Here is a 13863-nt window from a genome sequence, read left to right as displayed (position 1 = left end):
GATTTAAATTATATTTTTGTTTGTTCTCTTTACCCTCCTGTGCTGTCTCTGTGGAAGTGTATGAATGACATAAAGTATGACTTGTGTTCTAAAGTGGCAGAATAATCGTCCTGCTTTGGAGTCCAGTGGGGAGAGGATCATTGAGGCCCTGAAAAAAGGCACAACCATCACTGCAAACGCAGGCCAAAGTCCTCCACTGGCTCCAGACGTGGCTAATCGCTGCTTCCAGCAGCTCGCCCATTCCTATGAGGAAGAGTATGGAGGCTTTAGAGACGCTCCAAAGTTCCCCTCACCAGGTCGACATGAGCCCAAGTGGTCAGCTCTGTAGCTTTAAGGCCTGTAGAAAATTCTTTATTTGACTACCTGACAGCAAGTCTTTTCCTGTTTCTCTCTCTTGCCTATGCATCTGTAGTGAATCTGATGTTCCTCATGTCCTATTGGACTGTGAATCGCTCCACATCGGAAGGGGTCGAGGCTCTCCAGATGGCCTTGCACACGCTTCGCATGATGGCACTGGGAGGCATCCATGACCACATTGCACAGGTATAAACAAACCAAACTAGTGTTGTAATTCAGGGTTTTTCTTTCTTGTTGTTGTTGTTTTTTTTTTTGTAACAGGATTATGAATGGCAAAGTATTGTAAAAAAATTGATATATGAATAAATATTAAACACAGAAAAACAAAATTCAAACCACCAGGTTGAGTGGTAAAGATTCATGAAAAATAGGGAGTAAATTAACTGTCAGAAAAATTTATAAATTAACCCTAAATTCTGGCTGACAGGGCAGATGCTTTTAGTTCAGCTGATGCTCAGCTGATACAGTTTGTGACACTGGCAGCTGTCATATAGCTTGTCCCCACCATTTCTGCTGACTCTGCATGCTGCTTTGCAACCCAACTCTACCCTGGCTCAACCTTTTTCTAGCATAATTAATGCCACATCCAATGTCCTTGAGGCCTGCTCTGTTCTGTGAGGTCTGCAGCATAACGTACTATATACAAGTATCCATAACATAAAATATTAGAAGCCTCTCATGAAAAACATCCACAGGTCTCTTTCAATCCATTCCATTTTATGATCATTTTAAATTCACTAGTAGAAACTGGCATGTTTAAGTTTAGGTGTGTTTTAATAAAACGCTGTTTTTCCCACATCTGTCAGAACTCATCAAAAAAGCAAAGTCTTAAAAGGGCATTTGTGCTCGAACAGACAAGGATACCAAGACAACCTGGAAGTTTACCCAGAAAACCAAAATATGTTAGTGCTATTTTGTGCATGTGGTCAGTGATGCCCAACCCATCAAATCATACAGAATGCAGTGGCGAGTCATAGAGATGCATGACAGACTGAATCAAAACTGTAGAGGAAAGCTCTTACAAAGGGCATTTTGTACGGTTAGGACATTTTATTCATCAAGTAACAAGAAAATTAAATAAAAAGTTGTCAGAATGTTGTCAGAAGTGGTGCTTCTCTAATGTGCAAGCCTGGTTTGTTCATGTCAGACACAAAAACACACAGATGTACTCTTGGTCTCTTTAATATAATCGTGTTTTTAGTTCAAGTCAGATATACTTATGTTGTAGTACTGATACTTTCAACTAATTTTAGTGAGTAAAATTAAGCAGCCTCCCTCTTTATGTCTCTTTATCTCAGGGTTTTCATCGTTACTCCACAGACTCCTCCTGGCATGTTCCTCACTTTGAGAAGATGTTGTACGACCAGGCTCAGCTGGCTGTTGCCTACATAACAGCTTCCCAGGTGTGTGCAATTGTCTCTGTGTGGCTGTTTGTGTATCTGACAGTGTAATTAGCTCTGATCTTTCTCTCTTGTCTGCATAATTAATGTTACCCCCCAACCTAAAATCTCCAGCATAAGAGATGGCAAACATTTACTTTGTTTCAGAGTCAAATCAAACACTCACAGTGACAACACATGTGCTGTTATTGTGAGGCTTATTGTTTGGGCAATGGCCTACCAGAACATATTCTGTAATTTTACACATTTATTTCTTACAGTTTGAGCCCAAAGAGTTGTGATAACAGATTTCTTTCATCATCATTTATTTATTTATATAGCACTTTAAAAACACACCTGGTAGACCAAAGTGCTGTACAATACTAATATGCACATAGTAATAAAACCAGACATAGCAAAAAAAAAAAAAAAATTAATTAATGCGGCAAATGCGCCATCTCTCACTTTATGACATCTGGGATAGGGTCAGGCGCCCTGTGACCCAGAATTGAATAAGAAATGGATGAATTTCTTAAACTACGCAGTAATTTTGATGATCACTATCAAGGGCAGCAGTGATTAAACATCTAGTCATCTCAAGTGGTTTCACACATCGCTAATATAGTACAGTAAAAAAAGTATTGTAGATGTAATGCTGGAATTTTTTTTGCTTCCTCAAAGTCTGTATCAACATAGGTCCTAAAAATCCAGGAGTGGTCAGACTGTACTTTGTAACTTTCATTTTATTTATTTAGCCCTCAGTCAAAATGACTGTACTCTACTGTTTTTAGTACATCACTTCAAACACTTGACAGGGTTTTTCACTGCAGTGGGCAGCACTGAGTTATGATGCAGCAAACAACTTAAGAATCTGAATGCCATAGTTTTCAGTTTTCCCGTGAGTGCTTGCTGGGCTGGCCTGCTTTTAAGTCAGAGACTGAAAAACAAACCCTAATTAGGACACAAACATACAAACTCAAACAAATAGAACTCTCATTGCATACTGCACAGACCACTCCACGTGACAGTACCTGTGAGGTCATGTTAAGGTTAAATCATGTTGCTTTGGGAGGTGACTTGTGTGCGTTTCTGTTTTTCCAGGTTTCAGGTGAGCAGTTTTTTGCAGAAGTGGCTAAGGATGTACTGCTTTACGTCTCCAGAGACCTGAGCGACAAGGTGAGTCTGCCATTTCTGTGTGCACAACTGCTGTGTTGTTTTTGTGGTAATGGGAACTTCACCGTCATTGTGATGGTTTTGTAAATCAGCAAATAAAGAAACTATTTCACAAGAAATAGTTTCTTTTGGCTGCTTCTTTGGCATGAAGGGTCATCACAGCAGGCAACTTTAAAGGTTTAGTTTGGCAGAGCTTTTATACCAGATGTCCTTCCTGATATAACCCCAAAGAGGATTTATGTTTCCAGCTGAGCAAATGTGTAAACCCCTACACTGTGGAGCTAAGGGAGATATTTATGACACTAACCATGTTTATCTTTCTACAGTCCCAAAAAACTTTTTGGGGATTTTCTTACCTGCATGATTGAGCATGTGTCAAGACATCTTTCACAGACTTGGAGAATCAATGCACAGGCATATTAAAGCCAACACTGTATTAAGTTCCTTTCTATGGATTCTTTTTGTTCATGCATCCTCAAGGTCACGAGGTGGGACCCCGTTGATGAATAGCCTCTTAAACTCTTGCTTCTCGTCTAAGGGTCAAGCCTTTTTTCCCCCCCTTTTGTTAAATGAGGCGACAGAAGTGAATTGGGCACACAATTAAAACCAGACTTGTTGCAATAATAATATTCCCTAAGATTTATTATGCAATTACAGGCTAATGAATTGGTGCTGCAAAGATCATTTTCTACAGACTTCATGCTGCTTTTTTGTAATACAGTGGGTGGGATCTTCCCACAGTAAGGGAGACTCCGTGATTGTCCTCAGGCTAAATTACTGGAGTACTTTTTTACTTCAGCTGGTTCCCTGTGAGCTGTGTGGGTCCCAGTGATCTTCAGTCTCCGTATTTCCTTTTTAACTACCTGAAGCTTGATTTATCTTGCATCATAGGGGTTGAAATTAATTGAGAGTCATTATGTGTTTTTTACAGTAGATCTATTAAAACCCTGTTAAACTTTGTGGTTGGCAAATCTCTGTGTTTCCCAACCACATTAATAGGCCAGTTATGATCTTAAAAAAGTGCAGTAGCAGTGCAGTGTTTAAGTCTTCATTTTAGGAAAAGGATGCTAAACCGTCCTGCTTTTCCTCCAACCAACTGCCGCGGTTTTAGGTTTTCATGTGTTTTTACTTTCCGAAGCTTTCCGAATTAATGCGTTTGTGAAATTTCAGTGTCTAAAATAATTTTTTCATGTTCTCAGATAGTTGTTTTTCATCATCATGTCACAGCAACAGAAAGAGTGTCGTGAATACTGTTGCATGTTTCTCAACTGATCTACAACAGTGCATTTTGTCTCTCGTCCTTAAAAAGCACCTCTCCCTCCTCCTGCCCTCTCTGTGTGTTTGTACGTTCTCTGAAACAGTCTGGGGGCTTCTACAGTGCAGAGGATGCAGACTCTGTCCCGGCTTCGGGGGGACCAGAAAAGCGAGAGGGGGCTTTCTGCGTGTGGACAGCCTCTGAAGTTCGGGAGCTCTTACCAGACGTGGTGGAGGGCACCGCTGGTAATGCTACGCTGGCTGACATCTTTATGCATCACTATGGGGTCAAAGAGCAAGGCAATGTTGCTCCAGAACAGGTACTTTTGTTCTAGTTGTGTTGGTCTTGCTCAATGAATGAAAGTGAATATGCACAGAATGATAATGGTTTATTATACTTCAGTCACAGAGGACTTTAAGGTGACTTGATAGTGTCAGTAACCATTAACATGAAAAATGCTGCAGTCAGTGTGGATCAGTATGTGTGAACACCCTCTTATTCCCTGTACTGTGTGTTGCCAGGACCCCCACGGGGAGCTGCAGGGCCAGAATGTGCTGATCGTGCGTTATTCAGTCGAGTTAACAGCTGCTCGCTTTGGCATCACTGTCGAGAAAGTCAATGAGCTCCTGGCCTCTGCCAGAGCCAAAATGGCCGTAGTGAGAAAGAGTCGGCCACGCCCTCATCTGGACACCAAGATGTTGGCCTCCTGGAATGGTAAAGTTTACACTACAGCACTGAAATGGTCACTTCCAGTCATTCAAATGGCTCTTAGGCTCAGCATCATTGATTTTTCTGTTTAATAGATGAGTAATCGTAATGAGTGACAGCAGTAATAGGGCTTGATGATATGAACAAAAACATTTGAGGGTGAATGGTGCAGCTTTATATATATTAAGGCCACTGAGTGTTAAAAATGTATGCAAATTTATAGGGAACAAAAGACCACTAAAAACACACGTTCACTTTAGTCAAGGAACTATATCGCTTTACTTTTCAGGTTTAGGTAGGGAAGAAATTCACATTTTCCATTTTCTGGAATCAATAACTCATGAGGAGCGTTTTTAGAACTCCAACAGCACCTTTTTCAATCATTTTATTCAGGACGTCAACAGACCACAAGTTCTTTTTTATTAAAACGAGGCAGACCTGGAGCAATAATACACATTAATAAGTCATATGTAGCTGACTGTGAGAGGAATGTGCTGCGACCGTCTACAGAGTGCAACACTCAGCTGTGTTAGCTTTGCACTCATACAGTGAAGTGTCACTGAAATCACTTTATCCTTTTTGGGCACACTACAAGTCTTTGTTTGTGAAAACCTGTTCCTGTTTTCTTTTTTTTTTATCAATTCAATTATATTTATATAGAATAGAATAGCCCTTTATTGTTAATGTACACATACAACGAAATTGTGGGTGCTCCACACCAACTGTGCTGGAGCAAAATCTAAACTGTACACAGCAGGAATAAATAGCAAACAGGAGAAATATATACAATCAAGAGGGATTTATACAAAACAAGAGAAAGGCACACAATAGAGAACAAAATAGTTGCAAAGTGCTTGGATGTAGAGCAAAGAAAAGACTGCATGTGAGAATGGCCCAGGGGAAGAAGCTGTTTGTAAGTCTGGAGGTGCGGGAGGGCAGCGGGGCAGGAAATTGGTGGTCGGGGTGCACCTGTGATAGATCTGGTTTTCCTGAGATGGGAGGAGCTGGTGATGGGCTCAAAGGGTGGCAGAGGGCAGCCAGTGATTTTTTTGAGGTGGTGTTAATTACCCTCTGTACAGCCTTCCTGATCTCTTTTGTGGCCCCTGGGTACTAAACAGCCAGGCAGCAGGAGAGCATGCTCTCCACTAAGGAGCAGTATATATTGTAAAGTAAAGAAGCTACGAATAATAGAGAATAAAGCAAGAATCAGACGACCCTCTGCGAACAAGCACTTTGGCGACAGTGGGAAGGAAAAACTCAATTTTAACCAGAAGAAACCTCTGGCAAAACCAGGGTCAGTGAAGGGCAGCCATCTGCTGTGACTGGCTGGGAGTAGGGGAGGAAGATGGGACAAAAGACAGACTGAAAGTGAGCCACAGATTAGTAATAACTAATGATTAAATGCAGAGCATTATTGGAGCACTATGAGCTCTGTAAGATAAGATGAGAAATAATTAGAAATTCATTTAGTAACTTCCTGTTCTCATAAATTTGCCTAAATATGGTCATTTTTTGGACGATAGAAAATTTACTCCCTTCTCAGCCCCCCTCTTTAGTCCTTTAATCTTTTTTTTTTTTGTACCTTAAATGGACCAAACACTCCTAGAGTGGTGATACCCAATACATATGTCTGCATTTTGTACAAAACCAAATTTGAGATATCAGAAGTAATTTTGCCTGTTTAGCTGGGGATAGATAATTTTATCTGAAGTAAGGCTGGCTGAGGTTGTGATCCACGGTCAGTTTGTTTTCTTCAGTAGATGCCAGTGACAGAAACTCAAACAGACAGCACACAGCACAGAAACTATAGCCATGTACTGCTGAGGACACAGTCAGCGCCAACATGGATTTCAGCCACAAAAAGGGATCAATATCTGTTTAAGTGTACTTTATGTTTAGGACATTTCCAGGCTTTTACCTGAAGAGAAGGCGGTGCACTCAGTCAGACTCCATTGACAAAACCAGTAATTTTACCTCCCAAAACAGCAGTAAACACAGTTGTTTGTGTGCTCCTACCTTGATTGGTCAGTTAGTGTTGTGTGACTGGTGAGTTAGGGGCCTTTCATCTGAATTTCATCTGTCCCACAGAGTAACTGCCAACCTACACTTTCTTTCTTAACACAAATCAACAAATGTCATCTGTTGTTACATACAAAGTTTAGCCATTAAGTTAATATAAAGCTTCAAACTTAGAGTTACTATTTATTGTTGGACCTGCACTGTGTCTCCCTCCATGCTGCAGGAGAAAGTTGGACAGCGACCTTTAGGTAACAGTGCTAGAGTGCACCACTGGAAAAGCTGTGACTTTAAACATCAAACTATGTCACTATGAAGGACATGCACAAAAAACAATGTCAGTGACGTAGTAGTTCAAGCGTTTCACGATCGGTCACAGTTCTGAGCTTATTGCCTCAAAATGACAAAAGTGATGTTGACCTTTGGGCACAGTTTGGGTTAAGACCAATAAGTTGATCACTGTGTGTAAGTCTGATTAAATTCTGACCATTAACACAGGAGGAGTCGCGGGTCTTGTAAATTGTGCACGGCTGTGGCATGAGCTCATCGATCCTTTGGCTGGATTAGCTAAGTATCGATAGACAGCTCAGCCTCGTAATCAGAGGCAGTGATCTGTCTGATCAGGGATTCAGGTTGCAGACATGATCAAAAGTGTAACACAGCGTGCCAGAAAGGAGAAGTTTTTCTGTGGGATGTTCCACAATGTGACCATTAATTCTACAACGGAAACAGACACCTTACATTATATTAGTTGATAGATTATGAGCACTTCTTCTTTTCTCAACAAGACAGTTTGATTCTGATTATGTCAAGTTAGCACAAGCAATTTTATCAGACTGTCATATATTTACAGTAAATACCGCTCATATTCACGAGCACGCCGTTTTTCTGCAGTGTCAAAGTGTGCGTAGATTATTACAGACACTTGTCATTTGGGATTAATGTGATGTCTCCTTAGCACTGTTTGTCCTGCACATTGTCTCAGATTCGATTAATTACAAGAGAGCACACATACACAAGTGCACCCACGAATTTGGCTCCCGGGGCTGATGTCTCAGACAGTGTGTGTTAGTGAGGTAATGAAGCTCGGCGATCCTGAGAACTTTCCAATTAGACGCAAGACTCTCTGTCTCCTCTCTAATGAAGAAACCTTGCCATTAATCACCTGTCCTCTGCTGCAAAACTTTGAAGGCGAGGCTGTGCACTCACTAGGCTTTGATTTACTACATAAAAGACGGGTGGAGGGAAAGCGGGAGGAAGGATGGATGCAGATAGGGACAAGAGGAGGAACAGGGGGACTTCAAAGGAGAGAGGGGGGGATAACTAAATTGGAAGTGTGGCAGGGGCTACATGTTGATACCTAAGCAGTGAGTATGTCATTTTATTACTTGGTGACCTCAATACACTCACCCTCAACGACATCACCGTTACTTTCTCCCTGTTAGGCCTGATGCTGTCGGCCTACGCTCGCGTCGGAGCTGTGCTGGGAGACAAGGACTTGGTGGAGAGAGCAGTGAAGGCTGGGGGTTTCCTAAAGGAGCACCTGTGGGACGCTAAGCAGCAGACCATCCTTCGATCTTGTTACCGTGGAGACCAGATGGAGGTGCAACAGATGTAAGCGAGAGAAAGTTTTGATGGCTCAGTTTTTAAAAGCTTTAATTCAGCGATCATAGTCAGAATGAGAATCTGATGACAGCTGGTTGCTTGATGCTTTTGTTCACATACATGTCAGACTAGACCCACACAGTCCTGCAGTTTTTGAATATTTAACTGTGACTGAAAGCTGTCAGAGGATGTTTGTCCTAACCTTGATTTGGATTTTTGAGAGTCTCAGAATTTTATTCCTGATTCGATGCATCTGTAGTACAAAATTCTCTCAGAGACACTGCATGTGTGCTTTTTTCCTGAAGTTTAGCGAGCCTCACGGGTAGGGCATAGAGTCATTGCAGGTGAGGCGGGAAGGTTATGGAGTGAAACCAAAATGAAATGAATATGATTTATGGAAAGTAAAGGTTTGCTGAACCCACTGCACTAAACAAGTTGTGCTAAATTGAGTCCTCCTCGGCCGAGAGAGTTGTTGAATGTTTTAGTTCTTATGAGAAAGCAGAAGACCACAAAGGAAATACTCCTGTATTTGTCTGAGTTTCCTTCGCTTTCTTGAAGTGTTTGCTAGATTTATAAGGTCTGATCCAGTATTTGGGCCCACAAAAATGAAAAGCCTTAGCTGATTTTGGGTTTGGTTGATTTCTCCTTTAACATATTCCTGTTGTTGTGCCTCTAGACTGTTTTGAGCATTTTGCTATTTTTAGGTTTTAGTGGACACTTGTGCCTTCATCTACTGGATCTTCTCCAGCGGTGATCCTTCAACTTGATTTTCATTTTTGGGTGGCAGACAGAGTTCCCAAGGTGGCCGAGTTGTAATCAACGCGTTGCCAGAAAAAGTTTGAGTTTGCTGGAACACATCAGAGTTCTGGTTGTTTCCGCTGGAAGTTCTCTCAGGGGCCTTTAGACGTCACATCATAACGTCAGGTTTCTAATCTCTCACTCTGTGGTCTAGAATCTCAGTCTTTCTACCTTCAGGCTGATGACTGTGTGGTCTTTGAAGACTGTCCTGTTAGAACTGGAGACCCAGGCCTAATTGCAAGGGATGATCCTCCACACCAGGATTTTTCCAGATGTTGATGATTGAGATGATATGAGGTTATAATCTTGAGCTTCTCAATGCCAAATGACAGACAGCTTTGTCCCTTTTGTACTGTGTGACATTGCTAAATAGGATGTGGAAAATGGTTTTTTTTCCACTTTGTAGTAGAGGAGCGGTACGCAGTAGTTCTGTACTGAGATGGCTGTTTATATGCAAACAGGAAACGGTTATATCTGGATAAATCAGGTTACTCTGAGAAATCAGAGAACATGTTCACATGCATTCTAGTAACCTGGTTATAGCAAAGCCACATTTACATGCTGCAGGTCAGTAATTAGTTTTTCTCTTTTAGTTTCTATCATTTTGTCTATCTGAGACAAGACTGGCCCTGTGTTAACTGGGTTAAAGACGCCTGTTGAATGACTCGTGATGAGTTTTTTTCAGCCTACATAGCAACAGTACAAAATCTGTTTTGTCTTAGAATGACTGTTTTCTTTTACGGGGTGCCGTGTTTGATTTTTAACCTTTTACAGTTAAGCCTAACATGAAGTGGAAGATGGCACAGAGTTAAGCTAATACTGTTAAGCTTAAGCTCTGGTTTTTGTGTTGAAATGGCCAAGACGACCAAATACAAACAGAATTTCTCATCAGTGTGACAAACACAGCGGAACGAACACAGTCTCTTGTTGATTCTACACCATCACTCCAGGTGTCCCCGTTCTGTTGGCTAGCCCTATGTCCTAGTTACTACGAATGAGTGAGTATGCAGTATGGCCGAATCAGCAGAAAAATATGCCAGGAAGCCCACATCACAGCATGAAATGCATGCAATTTTAAACACACATATAAACAGATAGACACCACGAGCCTCTGTCTTCCACAGCCTGTGTCTCATTCATAATGTTCCAATTCAAGATGGGGTCGGCACTGAGAGTGCTTACCAAAGCCCTTTTCTCAGGGCTGGTTTACTTTCTGTACATTGGTAAATCACTCTGTCACACCAGGCCAGGCACATATGGGCCGTGCGCTAATTTACCAGGAGGAATAGTAGGTGCTCGGGCTAACTGGGTTAATAGGCCGTGGTAATGTTGAGGAGCTGATCATGAAGAGTATCACCAAGGTCTTTAGGAACCAAAGGAAGGCATGACAATGGATCCAGTATAGCCATGGCAAGTGGGTCACTGGTGATGTTGACTCATTACTCAGGCTGCTGCTGTAGCCTCTTCAGCACTACACTTAGCAGAGATAACTTCTCAATTAGTTGTTTTTTTAAGATTTCTTTTTTGGCATTGTAGAATTATTAGACTGCAGTCTACTCTGTACTATCCAAAGTAGGAAGAAAGGGTGGGGCCAGATGAAATTGTGTGGGGAGAAATGGAGCCCAGACCCTTGTTGGGGCATATGTATTGCCTGGTCAACCAGCTGACCTATAGTGGAGCCCCCTAATTTATTTTATTTTGTTTTAGTTTAATGTTAGCCTTGCATCAGGCTCGCGACCTGTCCAGGGTGTACTCTGCCCGTTGCACTATGGTAGCTGGGATAGGCTCCAAGCCCCACCCCCCCAATGCCCACCAATTTGATTTGATTTTTAATGATGTTAGTTTTAAGGATGGTTTGTTTTCATTCAATGACTGTTGCAGTTTAAATTAAATGTTATTTTCTTGTGCTAAAATGAATCTGGCTTTTTAAGCATGAGCCTGTCATTACTGTGTGGGTCTGTTTGCTTGTTTTTCCAAAGATCACAATAATATGTAGTAATGCAAATTCAAACTTTTTGAGCCAATAATCAAATGTGATTTTGACTGCACTCTAATAGTGTCATAAGCAGTTATTCTTTTTCCACCTCACTGCCGTTCAATTACAGTTTTATACACAATCCCACACACGCTGATGGGCTGGCGCATAAAGAGCAATTAGATGAGGGCATTCAAATTAATTTCAAGGGTCTGCAGAGTATCATAGGCTTCTGTTAGGGTTAGCTACATTGTTTTATTAATGACTCAGAATGCGCACCTGCGGACCACTTATGTGCACCCCTGGTTATTTAGCTCGTCATATTGCAGCCACAGAAATTCTTTTGTCCATGAAACCATAAAGCTGCACTTTCTTTTTGCCTTATACTCTCATTTGTCATAACTTCTCCGTTTTGTGGTAAGCTTTTCTTTGGCTGTCACTTCTTCACCCCGACCTGTCTTATTTGGCTCAGCAGAACTGAAATATAAATCCTGCTACTTTTACACAGGCACTCACATAAGCTCAGCGATTCTCTGCGCGATCAACCTCTCACATGTTTAAGCTTGCTGCGGGAGATTTCACTTGTCATGTTTGCATAGTAAGCTAACGATTAATAAGACGATGTCAGAGGAATTGGTGCACAAATTATCATCACTCACAGATCAGTGCTGTCATTGCAAAGTGAAAGCAAAAAAACAAGCGCAAATTCAAACGCGATTTCAATATGTCACATATTGACAGTGGCTCACCAATGCCGATGACATAATTACCCAGCTACATTTCTGAAAGAATGCAAAAGCATTGACATATATTTTTCCTACAATAGCCCGACGGGCAGGGCAGAGAGATTTTTGTAGCCCGACTGGAAAGATCGCTAGCTCCGGGACATCGGGCTAGCGATTTTGCAAGCCCTGTATCTGATTGAGGAATCACTCATCTTTGGAAAAGAGAGTTTATTACAGAGAAATGGCTCTTTCCAAAATAAAAGCTATACTATCCGCTTCTTCTGGGCTATATTCTCAGCAGCATAAGGAGAATCCTGTGCTAACGGCTGTCTAAATGACTCGGCTAAAGTTAGTAGCATGCTTGTTGTTTTTGTCTTTGCACTAGGATGATGTCGGCGTAAATGTGCAGTCATATTCGTGGTGTTCCCACTAGTGCTTTCAGGTTAATCTCGTTGAAATGACCTTAACGCCACAACACAGCAAATCTCCGTTAACGAGCTACCGCCGATCGCCCCGTGCATGGGGCTAGACGGCCAACACGTTAACGAGCTAACTGCGCTAACACACTAGTTAATTAAGCATTGCATGGCACATCCAACATACTGTTTTACTTTAGTCCATGACTTCAGGGTCATACGTCACATGAAAACCAAAATAATTCCAAACGCCAGATCTGAATGAGGGTGGGGGAGGTCCATCTTGCAAGGAGAGCTTAACTTCTGTCTCGCTAGCTTGCCCTGCGCTCTTCCTTCTGACGATGCTGTCTGTGTTGAGCGCTCAGTGGATCTGCGCTCGACAGTGCAGCCTAGGCGGAGTAGTCGAACGCAGATTCACTGAGCGCTCCACACAGACAGCATCGTCAGAAGGAAAGTTGATAAAATAAATTACAAATGTTGTATTGTTCGATACATATGCGTACCGAACCGAAAGCACTGTATCGAACGGTTCAATATCGATACGAATATCGTTGCACCCCTACTGTATATATATCTGCTTTATAAGCTCAGTACTGTGCAAAAGTATTAAGCCAGTGTAAAATTTCTTTATATTTTGTAAGGAAAGTGGGAAATGAATGCAGCGATTTACTGAAACGTGCAAGCATAAATGGAAGTACAGAATATGAGGCAAAAAACGAGTTTTCACAGTTCTGTCAAGCAATAACTGGAATGACCAGATTTACTCTTCAGCACAGCTTGAATTCTTATGGTCAAGATTTCTTATAATTTCTTTATCAATCTCAAGGAATATTTGTCTGGGCATCTTAAAGGACTTGTAACAGGGTTCGTACGGGTGCTTGAAATACTTGAAAATGCTTGAATTTTAATGTTGTCTTTTCAAGGTTTGAAAAGTGCTTGAATTTTTAGATGTGGCGCTTAAAAGTGCTTGAAAGTGTAACTGTATTTCATTCACCAGAAATAACTATCTGATTGAATAGTTTTCTTATCAGATAGAGAAATAATATGAGTTGCAAAATGTAAAAGAAAAATTTCCCCGCCTGGTCTGCCTTGCGTCTGTTTCAACGTGTGACCCCGCCCTTCCCTCGGACAGTCAGGGATGAGTGCGCTAACATACCTGTAGGTTGCTGTTTTAACGAGTGTTTGATGGAAAACGACAATGGCGGAGTTTGCGCTCTCCAGTCGCGTGATAGGTGAGTCCTAGTAAATAATTTTCCAGTACGTGTACCCCATATGGAAAAGATATATAGATACAAACTTTATAAGATTTATGTCTTGTGTGAAACTTGTATGAAAAGTATACAAGAGTGAAAACAGGTATAAGATCCCTTAAAAATTATATAAATGAAACTTGTATGTTTTGGATACTTACTTACATCAAGTTGCTGGAAGGAATTATTTATGTTTCAAACTCAAA

General features: G+C 41.4%; 1 protein-coding gene across 1 annotated transcript in view; it reads left to right on the top strand.

Annotated features, from left to right (window-relative positions):
- The window catches only part of spata20 (spermatogenesis associated 20), a 55478-nt gene that overhangs the window by 3153 nt on the left and 38462 nt on the right, over nt 1-13863 (top strand). The window contains exons 6-12 of the mRNA XM_026177292.2: nt 95-296; nt 413-543; nt 1656-1760; nt 2838-2912; nt 4271-4483; nt 4686-4878; nt 8334-8502. Of these exons, the coding sequence (XP_026033077.2) occupies nt 95-296; nt 413-543; nt 1656-1760; nt 2838-2912; nt 4271-4483; nt 4686-4878; nt 8334-8502 (1088 nt within the window). The remainder of the gene's footprint in view (nt 1-94; nt 297-412; nt 544-1655; nt 1761-2837; nt 2913-4270; nt 4484-4685; nt 4879-8333; nt 8503-13863) is intronic.

The sequence above is a fragment of the Astatotilapia calliptera genome, chromosome 8 (genome assembly GCF_964374335.1).
Source record: "Astatotilapia calliptera chromosome 8, fAstCal68.1, whole genome shotgun sequence".
Taxonomy (NCBI): Eukaryota; Metazoa; Chordata; class Actinopteri; order Cichliformes; family Cichlidae; genus Astatotilapia; species Astatotilapia calliptera.
This window is presented reverse-complemented; position numbering and strand designations above follow the sequence as displayed.